Source organism: Echiichthys vipera (assembly GCF_963691815.1).
Source record: "Echiichthys vipera genome assembly, chromosome: 4".
NCBI lineage: Eukaryota > Metazoa > Chordata > Actinopteri > Perciformes > Trachinidae > Echiichthys > Echiichthys vipera.
The window spans coordinates 27,068,843-27,088,047 of record NC_139829.1 but is presented as its reverse complement, the minus strand read 5'-3'; the positions used below and the strand labels follow the sequence as shown (position 1 = coordinate 27,088,047).

The following is a 19,205-nucleotide window of genomic DNA, read 5'->3' as shown; positions in this document are numbered from 1 at the left end:
GATATACAAGAATTAATAGTCACTCATGCATGAATTAACACAAGAACAATATGTTAATGAATGCAAAGGTATCTCAATCATGATTTCTGAGTCATTAATGATCATTCATTCATGTCCTCTTCAGAGGTAAGTCGGCTGTTAAAGGGTCAGGCCAAAAAACTGACCAGTCTCAGCACATGTACAATATATAATATAATACATACATATATATCTGCTTAATTCCAAGTCTTGTCGTTATGATTAACTAATTATTATCCATAGTTTCCATGACTTCATTACTTTTGTGTCCCTGTGAAAGTGGTGACCTGGTCTGTCTTTAACACTGATAAATGACATGATAAATGATGTATAACCATTTGTTTCTCATAAATCAATGCACTTTACATCACTGCAGATTTATGAGGACGGCATGAACATTGTTAATAACTCAGAAATCAGCACTGAGATACCTTAGTTGCTGCAGTAACGTATTGATCTTGCATTAACTCATGCATGAGTCTATTATTTCTTGTACATTCCTGAGAGTTCATGAAGCACTACATGAACTCATTCAAATCCAAGTTTCTTTCATGCATCGTTAAGCATGAGTTGTGATCATTTATGCACTTATGATTTATGTACCCTTACCATGAAGTGTTACCGATGTTCTTTAATGACTCTGTTGTAACTGTTGTATTTCTTTCAGTGCCTCCTAGAATAATTGGCCCCAAAGAGGAGGACGTTAGTGTGATTGAGGGCCACATGGTGTCATTGCTGTGTGACGTCCAAGCGTACCCTCCTCCAGAGATCACCTGGACCAGAGACGGGCAGATCCTCCACTTCAGCAGTGGCATCCACATTCTGCCAGGTCAGACCTTGGCTGCCATCAATACCCAAATAATTATTATATCAGGGGCATGTTTGTATCTAATAATGGTCCAGACGTAACATTTCTATCATTTAATATATATATTATAGGTGGCCAAATGCTACAGTTGCCCCGGGCAAGACTGGAAGATGCTGGGCAATATGTATGCACAGCCACCAACCCGGCAGGCCAGGACCAGAAGAGTATTCTCCTCAGTGTTTATGGTGAGCAAACACATGGTGACCCATCTGCACAATTCGGCATATACAGATGATCAAATCTGAAAACATTGTCAAGGCTAAAAAATCTGTTTACAGCAAGCCAGCTGTGACCATAGATAGTTCAGGAGTGAATCATGGCCATTCTGCATGAATCAAACTGAGATCATGCTTGTCATGTCATTATGTGCAAACCATCAGTCCTGCCCACCCTGAAGCCTCATCAAGATGCTGAGTCAGACTTGGTTACTCCGCAAGTTGGCTCCTCGGTAACCCTGAGATGCGAAGCACATGGTGTTCCTGTTCCCGAGGTCACATGGTACAAGAATGGGCTGCAACTTGCCGCAGGGAACGGGCTGAAGATGGATCCTCAGCAGCTGGAGATCATAGGAGTTCAGGTGAGGAAATACGTCATCTTGTCATACGTTTGAGGCTGCAAACAAAACAAAAAAGTGTTTGAAGTACTCAAAGTGGCTTTTGACAGGGTTCAAATTGATTTTTAGACTTTACACGCTAACATTAAATGTCTAAAGTATACATATTTCAATTAATTCATTTATATTTAACTTTCACACATTAATTCCATAAAGTCAACAGGAAAAGACTGGAGAGACATAGAGTAGCTGCATATGTAACGATACCTGATTTAGAACGCATGCACCAGCTAGTATTGCAAGAAGGAGCCAAGTCCTGTCTTACCTATAGCTTTTGCTCAAAATGCACCCTCCCTCACCACAATGACCTTCTTTTGTGGTTCCTAGATGGCAGATGGTGGGACATACACCTGCAAAGTATCCAATGTGGCTGGACAGGTGGACAGGACATTCAGACTGACAGTTCATGGTAAGAAAGCATCTGCTTTATCCTAAAATTAATACTTTAAACTGTCTTCAAAAGGGAGTGGTTTTATTCTTTGTCTATATATCCACAGTTCCACCTGTCCTGGAGGGGCCTCTGCAGGAGTCTCTAAACTACACCCTTGGCTCCCATGTGGCGATGCTCTGTGAGGCCTCAGGGGTCCCTGTGCCTAGCATCACCTGGCTCAAAGATGGAACTCCTATAGGTAAGAGGGAGGCAGTGATAGTTGAATTGGAAAAGTATGTGTTATGTGTGAAAGCTAGTATAACAATGTGTTTGCTGTCCAGAGAGCAGTCTGCAGTGGCAGTGGTCCGTTCGAGGGAACAGGCTGGAGCTGGGGCCTCTCACGCTGTCTCATGCTGGAACATACACCTGTGTGGCCAAGAACAGCGAGGGACACACACAGAAAGACTACACACTCACCGTGCAGGGTACAGAGATATTAGAAATTTGAGCCTGACATACTCTAGACCTAAAATATTATAGATACTACTCATAAAGGGAATGATTTTCAGTGGCACTTAATATTTTTTCCTACTCAGTATCGCCTACCATCCTGGACTCTGAACACCCATCTGATGTGAGTGCACCCATGGGAGAGGAGCTGACCCTGGAGTGCAGAGCAACTGGAAGCCCATCACCACGACTCAGCTGGCTGAAAGACGGAGTGACGTTAGAGGGATCAGATGCCCGTTACATCGCGTAAGTCATTCACATTCCCCATTTAGTGCCAGTTTTTTAAAGGTTATTTTTGGGGCTTTTTTGCCTTCAATGATAGATACAGGTAGATGGGAAAGGGGAAGAGAAAGAGGGGATGACATGCAACAAAGGTTTATTGAACTGCTGCGGCAAGGGCGCTTTAATGGACATGGGCCACTGCCGGGGTTTTATATGCACACAGAATAGTACAATGTTACAGTAATATTAATAATAAGCCATTTTTTGGGAGCACGTTTTGCTCATTCAAAGCATAGCCATCGATCAACACGATTCCCTAAAGGTTTGGAAAATGAAATATTAATCATCATCGTCAACGATAATGTGCATGACAGAGGGATGTGTGGACGGACAAATGGAGTCATTTATAATCCCTTGCCTAATTTCATCATGGGGAACAGTAAGAGCAGCTGTCTTACAGCTGTTCAGCAGCTTCTTTACTCGTTGGAACTCCGTCAGCCAGAGAAAGCAAATGTCTGTGTGCGGGTGTCTGTGAGAAAATCGTGGGACGATGATAAAAATGATGATGGGAAAGTAATATACTGAGGTTCAGAGGTGGGGTGGACATGTAGTTCATACAGGAAAATTGGAAAGTCGTGCATGGGGCTAATGTGAAAACAATGTGCATTTTTAACCCGCCAGTGTGACCCCTGATGGCAGCACTCTAACATTACTGAGGCTGAGTCCAGAGGATTCTGGGACATACACCTGTTTGGCTGTCAGCCCAGCTGGACAGGAGAGCAAAATCTACACCCTCTTCGTATTAGGTCAGTTTGAACATTTTATTTGTGTATCTGTGTCAGTGTTTAGGTTTCTGAGGGATGTGTTTTCATATGATCTTACTTATCACAGTCCCACCATCCATATCTGGTGAGACCACTGCCCCCAGAGAGGTGCAGGTCACACAGGACAGTGTTGTGACTCTGGAGTGTCAGACAGCAGGAAACCCTCCACCTCAGATCAGCTGGCTGAAGAACGGACGTCCACTGCTTCTCTCTCCTCGTACACGCCTCCTATCTGGTGATTCTGTGCTGAGGTCAGTTTAGATAGAGAAAGCCAAATACAAACAAGACCCTTCGGAAAGAGATTACATGTTTACAGATGAGGTAATGCTAAGTGTTTCTTTTCTTTCTGAAAAAGGATTTCTCCTGTGCAGCTGTCTGACTCTGGACTTTACACATGTGTAGCACGCAGTCGAGCTGGTCTTGCCGAGCTCAATTATGATGTCCAGGTCCAAGGTAAAATCATAAAATACCACCATCTGAATTTCCCTTGAACTGATTTTTTAGATCTAATGGTTTCATGGTTTTGTTTGTGTGTGCGTGTGTGATCCGCAGTGCCTCCTGGTGTGGATCATATTGAACCAGTGGAACCAGTTACTGTGGTCCAGGGATCCTTGGTGACGTTAACCTGCGAAGCACGGGGCATTCCCCCTCCGACACTGACTTGGATGAAGGACGGCCAGCCGCTTTCTCTTCACCGCAACTTGCTGCTGGATGGACAGGAAACACGGCTGCAGCTGCCGGACGTTGCGCCTTCAGATGCAGGCCTCTACAGCTGCGTGGCTAGTAACCAAGCCGGAAGCAGCACGAAGAGCTTCAACCTCACTGTGCTCGGTAATCCCAAAACTTCGATAAATTTAATTGAATCAAATTTGAGTTGAAGTCACATTGTAAACTCCTGGATCCACTTACTGAGCCAACACACTCTGCTTTCTAATCCAGAGCCTCCAAAGATATCCAGCTCCAGCTCTCCAGCAGAGTTGACCATAGCAGTAGACAGTCCACTGGAGCTAGAGTGCTCCGCTGTGGGAGTCCCACCTCCCACCCTCAGCTGGCTCAAAGATGGTCGCCCCTTGGAAGGATCTGACATTGTTCAGCAGGATGGACACTTTGTCAGAATAAGCAAAGTTCAGGTACATTACTAACAAACAATGTGATAATACTACATAGTTAATATTGAAATAGTCAATAATTTATTGTAAAATGAGTGATAATAGTGTAACTGTAGAAACAATTGCATTTTCCTGTAAATACTGTTTAAAGAAGGTTAAACACAGAATTGTTTTATCTGTTTACTCAACATTAAATGGCCAAACATCTGGAAGTTGTTGTAACAGGATCAGTCCAGGCGAATCACGTATTGTTATGCACCAGTCAAGTTGATTAATGTGGTCTCTTTAAAGGTCGAGGATGCAGGTCTGTACACCTGCTTGGCCAGCAGCCTAGCTGGAGAGGACGGAAAAAACTACTGGGTCCGCGTCCAAGGTGACACAAGCTGTTCTTTCATGTTGTTCAACTTGGAAGAAATATATTATGCCCCCCTTGTCTCTCAACTTCCTCTCTTACCTACACCTGGGACTTGATGGACAAAGCTCCGTGTATACTGTGGAGTGAAATTCGGTGTTTGCACAAAAGTAAAAACAGACTTGGTCTGGGATTAGTGTTTTCCGGCTACAGTTATGCATGTAATATGAGGCCCATTCAGTATAAGGAGATTTTCATGAATGGTTTGACTGACGACACTCAGCTTTTGGTTTTATAATACATTGTGCAACATCCCTTTCCCATTTCGCCATTTGTTCAAACTGGAATAAAATCATGTTTCTATTAATATAATAACACGCAATGCTGTTGAGACATGCTATTAAGCTGCTGAGATTAATGATCCAAGTTTCCAAATTCATGATGTTAACTTCCTTCTTTGGATTATGACGTACCCAGCTGACTGTAAATCATGCACGGTGAAACACACATCCTAAGACTACAGCACATCCTTCTTTATAAATGTTGTGCTCTGTTTTGGAAGCTAAGCATGTATTTTATTTTTAGTGCTAACACATGATTTTTACATTTGGCCTCTGAGCTACCTTCTGACTTTATCTGTTCCACATGGCCACATGTCTTTACTTAGCTCTTCTTTGTTTAAAAGGAGCACATTAGGCACATATTATTTGCCCGAGTGAGATGCACTGTTTAGTAATCAGTGGTTGTGTTTCAGTCCCACCAACCCTCCATGGCTCTGGTGATGTGAGGACATTGACAGTGCCAGTTAACGGACATCTGACCTTGGAGTGCCTGGCTGATAGTGACCCCCCTCCCGATATAGAGTGGTACAAGGATGAGGCCAAACTGCAGGTATAGTTGGGAAAAAAAACACAGAAAACATAGGTATTGAACTAGAAGCTATATCCTTGTGACTCACATAATGTCTTTTTCCTGCCCTCCTCCTGTTATATCAGCTGGGCAGTCGTATCCAGCGGCTGGCAGGTGGTCAATACCTGGAGATACAGGAAGTGAAGCCTGAGGACAGCGGCCACTACAGCTGTGTGGTCACCAACATAGCTGGAAGCACCAGTCTGTTTTTCACAGTGGAGATTCTCTGTAAGTGGATTTAAATACATTTTTTAATAACCGCACACTAAACCCAAGTCACTACATAGAAACGTCACTTTTTATTTCTCCAGTACCACCGGTAATAAAGGAGGGCAGCTCAGTGGTGACAGCACACGTTGGCCAGGACGCAGTTTTACCCTGTGAAGTGGAAGGCGACTCTTCAGCTACGGTCATGTGGAGGAAAGATGGCTTCCCTGTAACTCAAGACAGAAAAAAGTAGGTCCTTACTTTGTTTTGTTTTAATTACGTTTAGCTTATATCAGATAAACAGGAAATACTCTTTTCTTAATTTGTTTTAGGTACACTATGTTATCAGAGGGCTCCTTGCGTGTAAATGGGGTTCAGCTGAGTGATGCTGGTCGCTACTACTGCACTGTGTCAAACCAGGCTGGCTCAGATCACCGGGGAGTGGATATGCGGGTGTTTGGTAAATATAGCAAATAAAAGTAATGATACTCTATCCCTCTGGTAGTGCCTTTTCTCTATTTTTTTGATCAGACAAATGTCCCTGTGTTGGTTGTGATATTCTAACACTGAAAAGTACTCTGGTCAACGTGTGACTCTTTCCCATGTCCTATCAGTGGGTCCTTCCATTAGTCCCGGTCCATACAATGTGACAGTAACAACAGGGATTAGAGCTGTGCTGAGCTGTGAGACGACAGGTATACCCCCACCTGAAGTGTCCTGGAAGAGGAATGGCACTCCACTCGATATCAGCCAGCAGACTGTTGCATACAGGTAAAGACAAAACTTAGGCCAGACTCCATTTAATACACAATATGCATACTTTACAAATCACACAGCCATTACAAATTAAAAGCTGACACGATTGTGCCTCTCTGTTCAGGCTGCTGTCCTCTGGGTCACTGGTTCTTTTGACCCCTTCCAACGAGGATGAAGGTTACTTTGAGTGCACTGCTGTCAATGATGTTGGGGAGGAGCGCAGGGTCATTGAGGTCATTCTGCAAGGTATTGATTTTTAGCTTTTTACAATAAGCAGGAAGTGGAGAATCATTTCAGATGATTGATTTAATGACTTTGCTATTTGCTCTTTTAGTTCCACCGTCTATTGAAGATGATGTCACGACAGTCACGGCAGTGAAAACGTCTCCTGTGGTGTTGCCTTGTCACGTGCAAGGACGCCCTCAGCCCACCGTCACTTGGACCAAGGGTGGAGCCAAACTGGGCGCTAGAGGAGGAAGTTATCGTGTCCTTCCCACTGGTAAGACAACATGTCTAAAGGCTCTTTATATTACGGTGTAATGAACCAGTAATGCCCCAGGGTAAGGAATATATTTATGCTCAATAAATGCAACATTAAACTATGTATTTTTGTTCTCATTTCAATGCAGGAGTGTTGGAGATAACTGCTGCTGTGCCGAGCCACGCTGGCAGGTACACATGCTCGGCCCGCAACCCGGCCGGAGTGGCTCACAAACACATCTCTCTCTCCGTGCAAGGTACACTTTTTACTCTGACGGTTGCTTTCTTAAACAAAAAACTTTAGTAAAGAAAATGTACACATAGTGTATTACATTGTCAACCAATTATATTAATGGACTCTGACCATTTAAACAAAGAATAAATAACAATTATGCATAAATAACAGACAATTTGTTCTCCCATGTACGTAGAGCCCCCAGAGATCAGGCCAATGGCAGAGGAAGTACAAGTGGTGTTGCATCATGGAACCGTTCTACCCTGTGAGGTCCAGGGTCTCCCCAGACCGTCCATCACCTGGCAAAGAGAGGGAGTTCCCATTGCAGCAGGTAAAGATTTCTTTTTTGAATGCTCATATTGTACACACATTATCACTGTACTGTCAATGCTGGCACAGGTGGAAAAATACACATTGAACATTTACAGTTCATTCCCTAGATTTAATGAGGTCCAATAGTACATGACTGTTTTTTGTGAGAAACATTTTTACAGACTGGTAACCAATCTATCAAACCCCATAGGCTTCACTGGAATTCATGAGGCATAGTCTGATTTTCCCGCTCATGTGATGTGACTGTATTGTTTGATTACAGGTCACAGGCTTGCCGTGCTCTCAAATGGAGCTCTAAAGTTTTCTCGTGTCACGCTTGGTGATGCAGGGAGCTACCAGTGCCTGGCAAAGAGTGAAGCTGGTGTAGCTGTGGGTAGGACCAAACTGGTTCTTCAAGGTAACATGGACTTTAAGTCTTACAGATGGGAAGAAAATGGTGCTTTCTCCGTGTTTATTCTTCATAGTCAAGCGTAGTCAAAGTAATACTCGCTCATCTCACGTTTCTCCAGTTCCACCCGTGCTGAGTGTGCCTCGTGTGGAGTACACTGCAGTGCTAGGCCAGCCCGTCAGTCTGGAGTGTGTGGCTGATGGGCAGCCTCAACCTGAAGTTACTTGGCTTAAGGAGAGGAGGCCTGTGGTTGACAGCGCTCATATACATGTCTATGCCAATGGAACCTTGGCAATAACTATAACTCAGCGCAGTGACGCAGGCCTGTACACATGTACTGCCAAAAACCTTGCCGGCAGAGCCAGCCATGACATGAGGCTGGTTATTCAAGGTAAGCTTAGAACGCCATTTCATATCATGTATAGAGTGAATATAGCAGGTAATAGGTAGAATAAATAAAAACTTTTATTGCATTTCAGTACCGCCCATGATTCCTCAAGCGCAGACAGACCTGTCAGTCATTCAAGGATTTCAGGCGCTGTTGCCCTGTGCTGCTCAGGGTTCACCTGAACCCAAAGTGATGTGGGAGAAAGATGGTGCCATTGTGCCCAACCATCCAGGCAAATTCACTGTTCTGCGATCTGGAGAGCTGATCATTGAGAGGGCTGAGGTAAGCCTGAGAACAACTAATATTCTTCACTGCACTATGAACCATATCGCTGTCTAGTTCTGAGCATATTTGGTTTTGATTCTGTCCTTCTCACAGCCAAGGGATGCTGGTGTGTTTACATGTGTGGCCACCAATGCAGCAGGCTCTGCGAGACAAGACATCCGCCTGTCCATCAACATGAGGCCTGTCTTTAAGGAGCTGCCAGGTGATGTAACCCTGAACAAAGGGCAGTGTCTGGCCTTGTCCTGCCACGCACAGGGGACGCCTTCTCCCATTATCTCCTGGACTGTCAACAACAGTCCTTACACAGGTAATCTCTTCCTTACACGGTGAGCTGTTCAACACTTCAATACAACCAGTGTTACAGTGCCACTGGGACAATCTAATGGAGTGCCTATTTGCACCTTGGTGAGAACAGCCTCACTGCAGCGATTCAGCTTTTGTTGGCTACTGACACCTGTGCAAATAGCATTGCATCTGCATTAAAAGTAAAACAAGTTATGCTAAATAAATGTTCCAGGTGCCACTGTAGATGAGGCCGGGAGGAGCTCTATGATCATTGAGAACGTGACCACGAGTGAAGCTGGGACATACGTGTGCATAGCAGAAAACAGTGTGGGCTCCATCCGGGCACTCTCGTTTGTCCGTATCAGAGGTGAGATTCCTGTCAAGCAAGGCTATCCATTTAGCATTGTATTGGTACTATTACTGATACCTTGATGACCTTGTAAATATGTGCTGTGTGTCTCCAGAGCCTCCGGTGTTGAAGGGTGAAGCTCACATGTCTCAGACAGTCATCCAGGGTAGCTCCGCTGTGCTCGACTGTCCAGTCCACGGAGACCCCAGCCCAGTCCTCCGCTGGCTCCGGGATGGAAAACCATTGCTCCGCTCCATCCGAATGCAAACGCTTCACAATGGATCCTTGGTCATTTACAGCATCACTGTAAATACACAGTTCCCCTTGTTATTTTCATTATTATTTCATACATTTTAGAACCGGAAATCTCTCTATATGCATGTTTTGTTAAACCAAGCTCCTTCGAGCACAGTACTTAGATGAACAATGGAGCAGTATTCATCCATTCCAAGTTTTATCTGCAGCCCCCTTTGGTGGAGGAACAGTGTGTAACTGTCCTGAAGCATCCTGTTCCCACCTAAATCACATTTACTTCAGTCAGAAAGGCTAACAGCATTAGCAGTTGGGTGTCCCCAGACTCTGCCCCTCTTTCCTTAGCCTGTAACCTTGTTAGGTCTCCAACTGCTGACATAATTGCACAGCCTGCAGTTGAGACTTTCTCACAGACAGATGACTGTCCTTCCCACGGAGCACTCTAATGTGAAATTTCCTCTCTCTGGCCCAATAATACCTATTATGACAAAGAGTTCAATGGATTAAAGTCTCAACTGCCCAGTAGAAAGGCCAGTTTTTTTGCTATAATGTCAGCTTTCTTTCACTATAAAACTGTATGTGATCTAACAGTTTCGTGGTTCCTTCAAAGGAAAAAATGTTCCTCAGAGTGCAAATTAGGCCAAACTCTCCTCCTCTCCCTTTTTGATCTCCAGGCTGCAGATGAAGGGGAGTACCAGTGTGTGGCTGAGAGTGAAGCTGGAACAGCTGAGAGGTCCATAACTGTCAAGGTTCAGAGTGAGTTCTGTGCTTAGAATTACACATATTGCCACGGGATATGAAATAAATATGAAAAATGCCAGCACTTTGTGTGCCTCATAATCTCTACTGTCTTTTCTTCTATCTTTAACACAGTCAATGGAGGCTTCTCTAACTGGGAAGACTGGGGTCCATGTAGTAGCACATGTGGACAGGGCTTCCAGCAACGAATCAGATTATGCAACAACCCAGAACCAGCCAATGGCGGCCGATCATGCAGCGGCCCCAGTATCGACTCTAGGAAATGTCAAGTTGGTCTCTGTCCAGGTCTGGATTCATTTTTTATTTTTTTTTCCTTCCTTCACTTAAGAAAGTAACTGATATTTTAACATCACTGCATCGGTGTTTCATAACATATTATGACTTATAATGGACATATCTCATTTCGGGTCAATTTCACAACCTATGCATTGCTATACCGCTTGTGTTCATGAATGAACAGGATATGATGAAGGTTACCTTACAGACAGCATACACACACCAAAAGGACATTTCTGTATGTGGACTGTGGATGTTATTACAGTATGTGTAATGTACATGTATAAATAATTATGGTGTATGTAGACTCACCATTTCTCTGTCTGTTTGATGATGAAAGGAGAGACTCCTCGCAAGACCAGAGGCAGCCTGATAGGCATGGTGAACGAGAGGGAGTTTGGTGTGTCCTTCCTGGAGGCCAACATTACAGACAATGTGGAAGACGGGAGCAGCACTCTGCAGGCACACCTGGACAACATCCCCCCCAGTGTGGGTCAGTGATCACACATTATATCTATCCCCTTGGTTGATATCACATGTCTAAACAGAAAGGTCTCTGAGTCAGTTTAGTACTAGTTGTTGAACACCACTCAACGTAGTCTCCGTAATTGTGGGACAATCTAAGATGTAGAGGACTCAAGCCCCCACCACAGCGACTTCCTGGACGATCCAATAAGGAAGTGCCAAAAATTGCAGTATGCCGAGTGGCCACTAGGGGCAGGTTTCATGTTAGAGCAATTTCTCATTGTTGAATAGGCAATTTCCACAGCATAATCAAACCTAGTTAAGGCCTGTTACAAAAGAGATTCTAGTCTGTATGTTTAGGTCATATCCATGACAACACTGATGGGGGTAAATTCTTTTGTACCAGGCTAGTCTTTATTTTATTGGAGGTTAAAATGTATGCATAATTAGGGGTGCAGCCTCTTGAGTGACAGCTAGCTGCTGGCCCTCACTTCTCCTCGGTGGTATACGTCAGCCAGATGGACGCATCTCCCTCCCCCCAACCTCACATCAAGGACCTTTTTTTTGCTCAGAGGAAATGAGGCGAAGTTAAAGTCTGACAAGATGGGGACTCCCGTAGCAGAGTATGGTTGGATCAAGTTGAGAGAATGGACCCCGACGGAGAGGACTGCGTCCATTTTTATAGTCTATGAGTGGACGAAATTCAGAAAGCTTTGTTTACTCACTTTTAAATTTGCAGAGTAAGGGGTTAGGATGTTATTAAAGACAAACCTTTTAGTTTTAAGTTAGAAATATATAATTATATAAAATAAAAGTAAATGCAACCAATCTGCACATCTTGACGTTTAAATGGAAAAATATATTCACCTTTTTTTTAGACTAAAAAAATACGTTTTACTCAGTGATTACCCACTATTTACTTTATTTACCACTTCACTAAATATATGAAGGATGAACATGCATCAAGGACCCATTTCCCCCAACCTGAATGGATGGATTACAGAAAATTTGCTTTTGAGGCTGTGCTCAAACATTTTATGGTGCATGGCAGCCATTTTAGCCTTTAGAGAAAAAATCTACATTAATTAATTAATTTTAGTAACTTTAACATTTTATTTTTAGCATCTTTATTGTGTCTATCCAACTGTATCTGTGAATACCAATTAAAATACCTTGGGAAAAAAACAAACAAACAGGAGAGCTCCTTTTTAGGTTGTGCTCCTTATCCTTTGTAGACTATGTACTGTATTTCTGTGGCTGCTGTTGCGCTGACCCTGTTTCATTGTAGGGCCTTTGCTGCGGGTGCTTGTGTCTGCGTTTGCTCCCATCTACTGGACCACTGTGCTGCAGAGTGGAGCAGCCAGAAACGGCTACTCCCTCACTGAGGGCCAGTTCAGGCAGGAGTCTCAGCTGGAGTTTGAGACTGGTAAGTTCAGCTCGGATCAGTTTTACATGCACGCATGTCAATAATAAGGGTTTGCCAGTTGCTCATCTAATCTGTTCCATGATGAAAATATTGCATTTAAAATCGTGCAGATCTTGTAGATATCTCATTTTTATGCATTCATGCTAACTTATCTGTATCTTGTTGAAACTATGAGTGTAACTTAGTGAACACTGTTATTTTGTAGTTTACAAAACAACCAGCAGATGGCCCTGCTGACATCTGAGTTCTGCTAACATTCATGAGTTTACACATGAAGGCTATTAACTGTAAACAGTTCCATCCTGCTCCCTTGTGCTTGTAAATGAGTGGTTATTTAACTGTTTAATCTCTTTAAACAGGGGAGATCCTTCGTTTGACTCATGTTGCCAGAGGTCTGGATTCTGAGGGAGTTTTGCTCATTGACATCGTTATTAATGGATTTGTGCCTCCTTCGTTATCATCTTCTCATCTGAGCCTACAAGTGAGTGTACTGCTGTCATTACAATGTGTGTTTAAAGACCGTACGCATATTTTACTAGAGAGTTTGTTGACGTGCGTATGTTCAACCACTATTTCTCTGACTTGATTTATTTTGCGTCCTGAAGGAGTATGATGAGTCATATGTGCAGACGGGCCAAGGGCAGCTGTACTCATGGTCATCGCAGACCCACCAGAGAGGAGGAAACCCCATGGTGCTACGCTGCAATCACACTATTATTTATGAGGGCCAGGAGGAGCGCCAGGGCCCTCTGCTCCAGCTGCTCAAGGTCTCCGGGATGAACAGCGTCTACAACATGTTCACTCTTACTTTGGACTTCCATATCACTACCAACCTTCTCACACCAGGTCTGGGGGAAAACCTTAAAGCCATTTAAAGGTCCCATATTGTAAAAAGTGAGATTTCCATGTCTTTTTTATTATGAAATCAAATCAAACTTTATTTATATAGCAAAACAAACGAAATACTCAACAGAGAGACTGGGCTTTTCAGGAGCAGGGCCTAAATAGACAGCAGTTTCAGAGGGAATATACAGATATATTTTGAAAATGAGCACAATATGGGACCTTTTAAAATTTCACTATCACTACATCACATGAAATACTGGATCTGCATGCTGTAGCAGCTATGAACTGAACTTTTCTGTTTGCAGATGGTTATGAAGAAACATGCCCCAAAGGTTTCATTCTTGACACAGCGTCCTACTGTGCTGGTATGCTGCTTTTCTCTTTTATATATATTTTTAAATACCTTATTTATCTTTGAACGGTTGTCACTGTAACAGGTTCCTTATATTGATTATATGTGTCCGCACTAGATGAAGATGAGTGTGCGCTCCAGTCTCCCTGCTCTCATTCATGTAACAACATCATGGGAGGCTTTTCTTGTGCCTGTCCCTCTGGCTTCACCATGTCTACAGAGACCAACACATGCCAAGGTGAGACAAAAAAAAACATTTTGGGATTAATTACCAGACATACAATGGTAATGTCCGAGTAAAGTTAAGGAAAATCATCTTCATCTAATCCACCGCCTCAGCATTTGGCCTTATACTTGTATTTCACTTCACAGATATTGACGAGTGTTCCCAGGGCTCACATATGTGCCACTACAACCAGCAGTGTGTCAACACAGTGGGCACATATCGCTGCCAGGCCAAGTGTGGACCAGGATTTAAGCCCAGCATCACAGGAACCAGCTGTGAAGGCAAGTCACTGTTAATCACTATCAAAATGTCTGCACAACATTATAACTATACCTTCTACTGTAAAATACAATTATATTTGTTCCTGACATAATCATAAATGCTAATCTAATTTCTTACCATACACTATCTTGTACAGTACACTGAATGATGTCCACAGTAGATTGATGAAGCCACATGTCAACTGTGTGTTTCAGATGTGGATGAGTGCCAAGAGTCTGCTCTCTCTCCATGCCAGCATCAGTGTCTCAATACTCTGGGCTCCTACCGCTGCATCTGTCACCCTGGATACCAGCTGTCAGGACATCGCTGCATTGGTTAGTCACTTAAGCTCGGTTGGACTCCCACGGGTTATTAAGAGCTTACACAAGTCATGGAAATGAAATGACTGTAACTTTAAAATCAGAGAATCATGTTAGAATATCATAGCTAACGGCTCTGTTGTTGATTGCATTTTTACAGACATCAATGAGTGTATGAGAAACGTTTGCCCAGCTCACAAGGAGTGCCGTAATACAGAGGGAGGATACCAGTGTTACGACAGCTGCCAAGCTGGCATGACCAAATCAGAGAATGGAGCTTGCATGGGTTAGTGACTAAATTACTTCTGATTTTTATCCACTTTATTTAGGTGCTAAATGTAGCATCTGACCATAAATAAATCATGACGTCATTCTAGAGACACAGCATCAACTCATGTATGCAGGGTTCCTACACATTTTCCATTTCCAAATTCCATACTTCAGACTCCAATTTCCAGACTTCTCAGAGGATTCTTTAGGTCAATATTAAACATTAATACCAAGTCAAAATATAATATGTCCAAAATTCTTAATCCGTCATAGGATAGCCAGTTTAAAGCAGGCAAGGCATTATTTCTTGAACAAAAGTCAGGAAAAGTATGTCCAAAAAACAAGCCCCCCCCCCCCCAAGTTTGTCAAAAATGTCAAAATAGGTCATAATATAATATGTCCAAAAATGCTGAAATCACACAGGATAGCCTGCCTAAAGCAGTCATTGCATCATTTCTTGGAAAAAGTCATAGAAAAGTGTGTCAAAAAAATAAGCCTTAAAAAAAGTCATAGTAAAGTGATTGTGATTTCACTGATTCACTAATCCTTGGACGTTGAACATGCAACAGCTGGTCAGTTGTCTTGTCTGCATTAGTATAATCACTGGAAGCCACCAGGACTGCTGATAATTTTGGCATCTTCTACAGACCTCTTCACTGCATTCTGTGGTGCGTAACACCAGGTTAAATTTCACAGGATCACACAAACCTGCAAGAGGTCGCTACGTGTCCTTCACAGAAAATTGTGTGAAAAAGTCTATAACCGGTAATTGATACTCATAGAAAACCTTTGACCGAAGAAACACAGATCCTCTTTATAACAGGATGCAACAAAATTTATTTTTTATTTTAAGAATCTCTATAGTCCCAATAGCACCACTGGTGTGAGATAAAGGCCAGTCCTCTCTGCCATGGTCTGAGTTATTGTTCTCTGTTTTGATTTTTTTTTAATTTTCTAAAAAGGTATCAGATCTTTTATTTTTTTTAAAACACATTTTCCAATTTTGATAATTGAGTGTTACATGAAATGAAAATGTAATGCTGAGATATTTCCTGATATATCAACTGCATATTTTTCAGATATTGATGAGTGCCAGGATGGAAGTCACATGTGTCGCTACACTCAGATCTGTCAGAACACAATCGGAGGTTACGGTTGTGTGTGTCCCAGAGGTTACCGAACCCAGGGAGTAGGCCTGCCATGTCTGGGTATGATATCTGCTGTGTCTGTTTCATAATACAACTCATCAATGACATAATGAGAATTTACTCGAGCATGCCTTCTACCTTTCAGACATTGACGAGTGCCAACAGACGCCAAACCCTTGTGCCTACCAGTGCCGCAATGTGCCTGGCAGCTTTAGGTGCCAGTGCCCTCCTGGTACTGTGCTCCTTGGAGACGGGCGCTCCTGTGCGGGGCTGGAGAGAGGGCAGACTTTCACCAATGGCACAAGAGTCAGGGCAAGACTCCGCCCACAGCTGGTGTCGTCTCTCGGCAGGCCAATCCTGTCCCGCTCTCAGGGAGTATCTCGCATTACCAGACAGAGCTGTCCTGTGGGGTACACCAACAGAGACGGCAAATGTGTTGGTGAGTGTGCATCAAAACACAAAAAACATCACATCTTACACCACATCTTTCCTCATGATTCTCACACTTCACGTTATTCTCTACAGATGTAGATGAGTGTCTGCTCAGGAAGCCGTGTCAACACGAGTGCCGAAACACCATTGGCAGCTTCCAGTGCCTGTGTCCCTCTGGTTACCAGCTCTTACCCAACGGCAGGAGCTGTAAAGGTTAGCGTTTGATTCAACCGTAACCTTCTTCCTCCCTTTAAATGATCGCAGCTAAGTTCCAATCCCCTTCCTCTACCTCTAGACATTGATGAATGCGTGGAACAAGGCATCAAATGTGGACACAATCAGATGTGTTTTAATACCCGAGGGGGATACCAGTGCCTGGATACACCCTGCCCTGCATCCTATAAGAGTGGACGAAGCCCTGGGTAAATTGCATGACTAAAAAAAGCACTGTACAGTGTAAATACAGCAATTATGCTGAAGATACAGTACATATGCATGCAGTGTTTAGTAGCCATAAAATGTTTTAGTGATAATGCATCAGTGACACTTTCCTCTTTCCTGTTGTCCTTTTAAAGGACTTGCTACAGGCCCTGCGCCCTGGACTGTGCCACAGGAGGTTCTCCTCTGCTCCTGCAGTACAAGCTGCTCACTCTCCCCTCTGGCATTCCAGCCAATCACAATGTGGTACGACTGTCGGCTTTCTCAGAGTCAGGCGTCCTGCAAGAACGTACATCTTTCACTGTACTTGAGCAAGAATCAGTGACGGGGGCGATGGGCCGGGTGTTTGGCATCAGAGACGAGGCAGGCAGGGGGATCATCTTTACCCTGCGGGTCTTGAACAGACCAGGTCTAGTGCGCCTCAAGGTGCAGGCCACCACCATCTCACTGCAGGGCCGCATTACCTACCAGAGCATCTTCATCATCTACATCTCTATCTCAACGTACCCCTACTGAGCCTCTGTGCTGCTTTACAGATGACTATGTTTCCCAGTGGAATCTGGATGTCTCAAGTCTTATCCACAAGGCAATTCCCCCAGGACCCTGTGCTTAGGACACATTAGGCCAAGCAAAGAAGCTCTAACATACAGGAGAAGGTGAGCATGGTTAGAAGGTGGATCTCATGAAGATCTGTACCCACATCTGTGATTGAAATGTCACAGTGGAAAAGAGAAAAGACCTTTTTAGTAATATTATTAAATGTTTACTAGGCTGTGTTTATTCAAGAGCAGAACCTACTCCGTTGAAGAAATCTGAACTGAAAAACATGCTGGATGAACAAAATATTTTGTTCATTTATTCACTATATACCCTTTTTGGGGGACAAATATTGCTAATTAATTTCTGAAAAAGCAGAATGCAAAAACACAAGCACTGAAGTAATTTAATATCATCAGGTAAAACCCAATTTTTACGTTCTGCCATCTCTCATTTTCTTTGTTTCTTCTTTATCTAATTATGGGACGGATTTATTCTCATAGGAAAACATTTTTGCAGCCCACACTTGGATTATGGATTAGTTATGACATTGTATAATTTTTCCCCTGCTATTTTAATTTATTTAAGTCATTTGAACACATCACTCGTTCAAACAACCTCCAGTCCCAGAAGGTTTGAGTTAATGAGGATCTGCTATCATCGTGATGACAAACCTTCAACAGCACATTGTAACAGCGGCTTGTAGCTATCGCTAATAGCTAGCGACATTGTTTCATCTATCGTGTGGTTTTTTTTGTACTCTTTTATAACATTTTTTATCACGTGACAAAGTTTAAAGGTGCTAATCTGAATGTACTTGAGTGTTTTAAATACTCACCACAGAGTTGAACTGCACTTACAGTTTCTGCAGTGTGGCTTTAGCTACAACATGGCATGTCTTTCCTGCATTCGTGGCACTACACACAACATTTTTATTACTCACTTCAACATTTGAAATAGCTGGTGTTCAGTTATCAAAACGTGTGCCATCAATGTACAAATCTGGGAAGGGAAGTTATCTTGAAACCATAAAATGCCCACATGTGCAGTAAAAGCATTTGCTTTACTCCTGCAGATTAAACAAACATTTCCCTGTTGCTTTATATGAGTGTGAAACATTTGTAGAAATAAAATGGAAAACACTTGTTATTGTCTTTTGCCATAGTCTCAGTTTCTCTTGGTTATATCCTTTTGTAGAACCTAACTGTAAACATTTATTATTGACTGAGTTAATCATATGCACAGCCTACTCAGGAAAAGCCATTTGGCCACGACATTAATGGATGATATATTAACCCTGAGAACAGACAATCTGTCCTTTAGATCACGACTCTGACCCGAGCCTTCAGCAAACCTCAAATAATCTCTTTCCTACTCTGTTATGACTCTGTTCCGAAAGTGCAGTAAAGTGGTCGCTGGTGATCTCTCTCTGACTTGTGCCCCTTTTTAAATTGTTTTGTTTGCTCACTCAAAGGCGCCTAGCATCAAAGCAAAAAGCAGCTTTGGATTTGGGGGGGATGAGAGATAAAGAATAATCGGAAGTTGATCAAATTTGATTATAATTTCTATCGGCTCACAAATTATATCGTAACACTGCCCAACTTTAACAGGCAGCATCAATTTACATAGAGGACTGACGTCTGATCTTATAATGTGCCTTAAATCGAGAATATTTTACTTTGATAGTCATAGCCAG

General features: G+C 43.0%; 1 protein-coding gene across 1 annotated transcript in view; it reads left to right on the top strand.

Moving 5' to 3' along the window:
* Positions 1 to 18,599, top strand: part of hmcn2 (hemicentin 2) — a 45,987-nt gene extending 27,388 nt beyond the window's left edge. The window contains exons 38-81 of the mRNA XM_083912905.1: positions 686 to 847; positions 958 to 1,071; positions 1,267 to 1,463; positions 1,827 to 1,908; positions 1,997 to 2,128; positions 2,211 to 2,354; positions 2,466 to 2,625; positions 3,283 to 3,407; positions 3,493 to 3,676; positions 3,781 to 3,878; positions 3,978 to 4,256; positions 4,365 to 4,555; positions 4,826 to 4,907; positions 5,641 to 5,777; positions 5,882 to 6,023; positions 6,107 to 6,251; positions 6,335 to 6,462; positions 6,617 to 6,773; positions 6,883 to 7,004; positions 7,093 to 7,257; positions 7,388 to 7,495; positions 7,670 to 7,804; positions 8,069 to 8,203; positions 8,316 to 8,585; positions 8,674 to 8,864; positions 8,961 to 9,174; positions 9,385 to 9,519; positions 9,617 to 9,807; positions 10,428 to 10,509; positions 10,627 to 10,797; positions 11,129 to 11,281; positions 12,542 to 12,679; positions 13,039 to 13,160; positions 13,285 to 13,525; positions 13,831 to 13,890; positions 13,996 to 14,115; positions 14,250 to 14,384; positions 14,580 to 14,699; positions 14,845 to 14,970; positions 16,034 to 16,162; positions 16,248 to 16,541; positions 16,628 to 16,747; positions 16,830 to 16,956; positions 17,110 to 18,599. Of these exons, the coding sequence (XP_083769031.1) occupies positions 686 to 847; positions 958 to 1,071; positions 1,267 to 1,463; positions 1,827 to 1,908; positions 1,997 to 2,128; positions 2,211 to 2,354; positions 2,466 to 2,625; positions 3,283 to 3,407; positions 3,493 to 3,676; positions 3,781 to 3,878; positions 3,978 to 4,256; positions 4,365 to 4,555; positions 4,826 to 4,907; positions 5,641 to 5,777; positions 5,882 to 6,023; positions 6,107 to 6,251; positions 6,335 to 6,462; positions 6,617 to 6,773; positions 6,883 to 7,004; positions 7,093 to 7,257; positions 7,388 to 7,495; positions 7,670 to 7,804; positions 8,069 to 8,203; positions 8,316 to 8,585; positions 8,674 to 8,864; positions 8,961 to 9,174; positions 9,385 to 9,519; positions 9,617 to 9,807; positions 10,428 to 10,509; positions 10,627 to 10,797; positions 11,129 to 11,281; positions 12,542 to 12,679; positions 13,039 to 13,160; positions 13,285 to 13,525; positions 13,831 to 13,890; positions 13,996 to 14,115; positions 14,250 to 14,384; positions 14,580 to 14,699; positions 14,845 to 14,970; positions 16,034 to 16,162; positions 16,248 to 16,541; positions 16,628 to 16,747; positions 16,830 to 16,956; positions 17,110 to 17,488 (6,842 nt within the window). The 3' untranslated portion in view covers positions 17,489 to 18,599. The remainder of the gene's footprint in view (positions 1 to 685; positions 848 to 957; positions 1,072 to 1,266; positions 1,464 to 1,826; positions 1,909 to 1,996; positions 2,129 to 2,210; positions 2,355 to 2,465; positions 2,626 to 3,282; positions 3,408 to 3,492; positions 3,677 to 3,780; positions 3,879 to 3,977; positions 4,257 to 4,364; positions 4,556 to 4,825; positions 4,908 to 5,640; positions 5,778 to 5,881; positions 6,024 to 6,106; positions 6,252 to 6,334; positions 6,463 to 6,616; positions 6,774 to 6,882; positions 7,005 to 7,092; positions 7,258 to 7,387; positions 7,496 to 7,669; positions 7,805 to 8,068; positions 8,204 to 8,315; positions 8,586 to 8,673; positions 8,865 to 8,960; positions 9,175 to 9,384; positions 9,520 to 9,616; positions 9,808 to 10,427; positions 10,510 to 10,626; positions 10,798 to 11,128; positions 11,282 to 12,541; positions 12,680 to 13,038; positions 13,161 to 13,284; positions 13,526 to 13,830; positions 13,891 to 13,995; positions 14,116 to 14,249; positions 14,385 to 14,579; positions 14,700 to 14,844; positions 14,971 to 16,033; positions 16,163 to 16,247; positions 16,542 to 16,627; positions 16,748 to 16,829; positions 16,957 to 17,109) is intronic.
* The last annotated feature ends 606 nt before the right edge of the window (positions 18,600 to 19,205 follow it).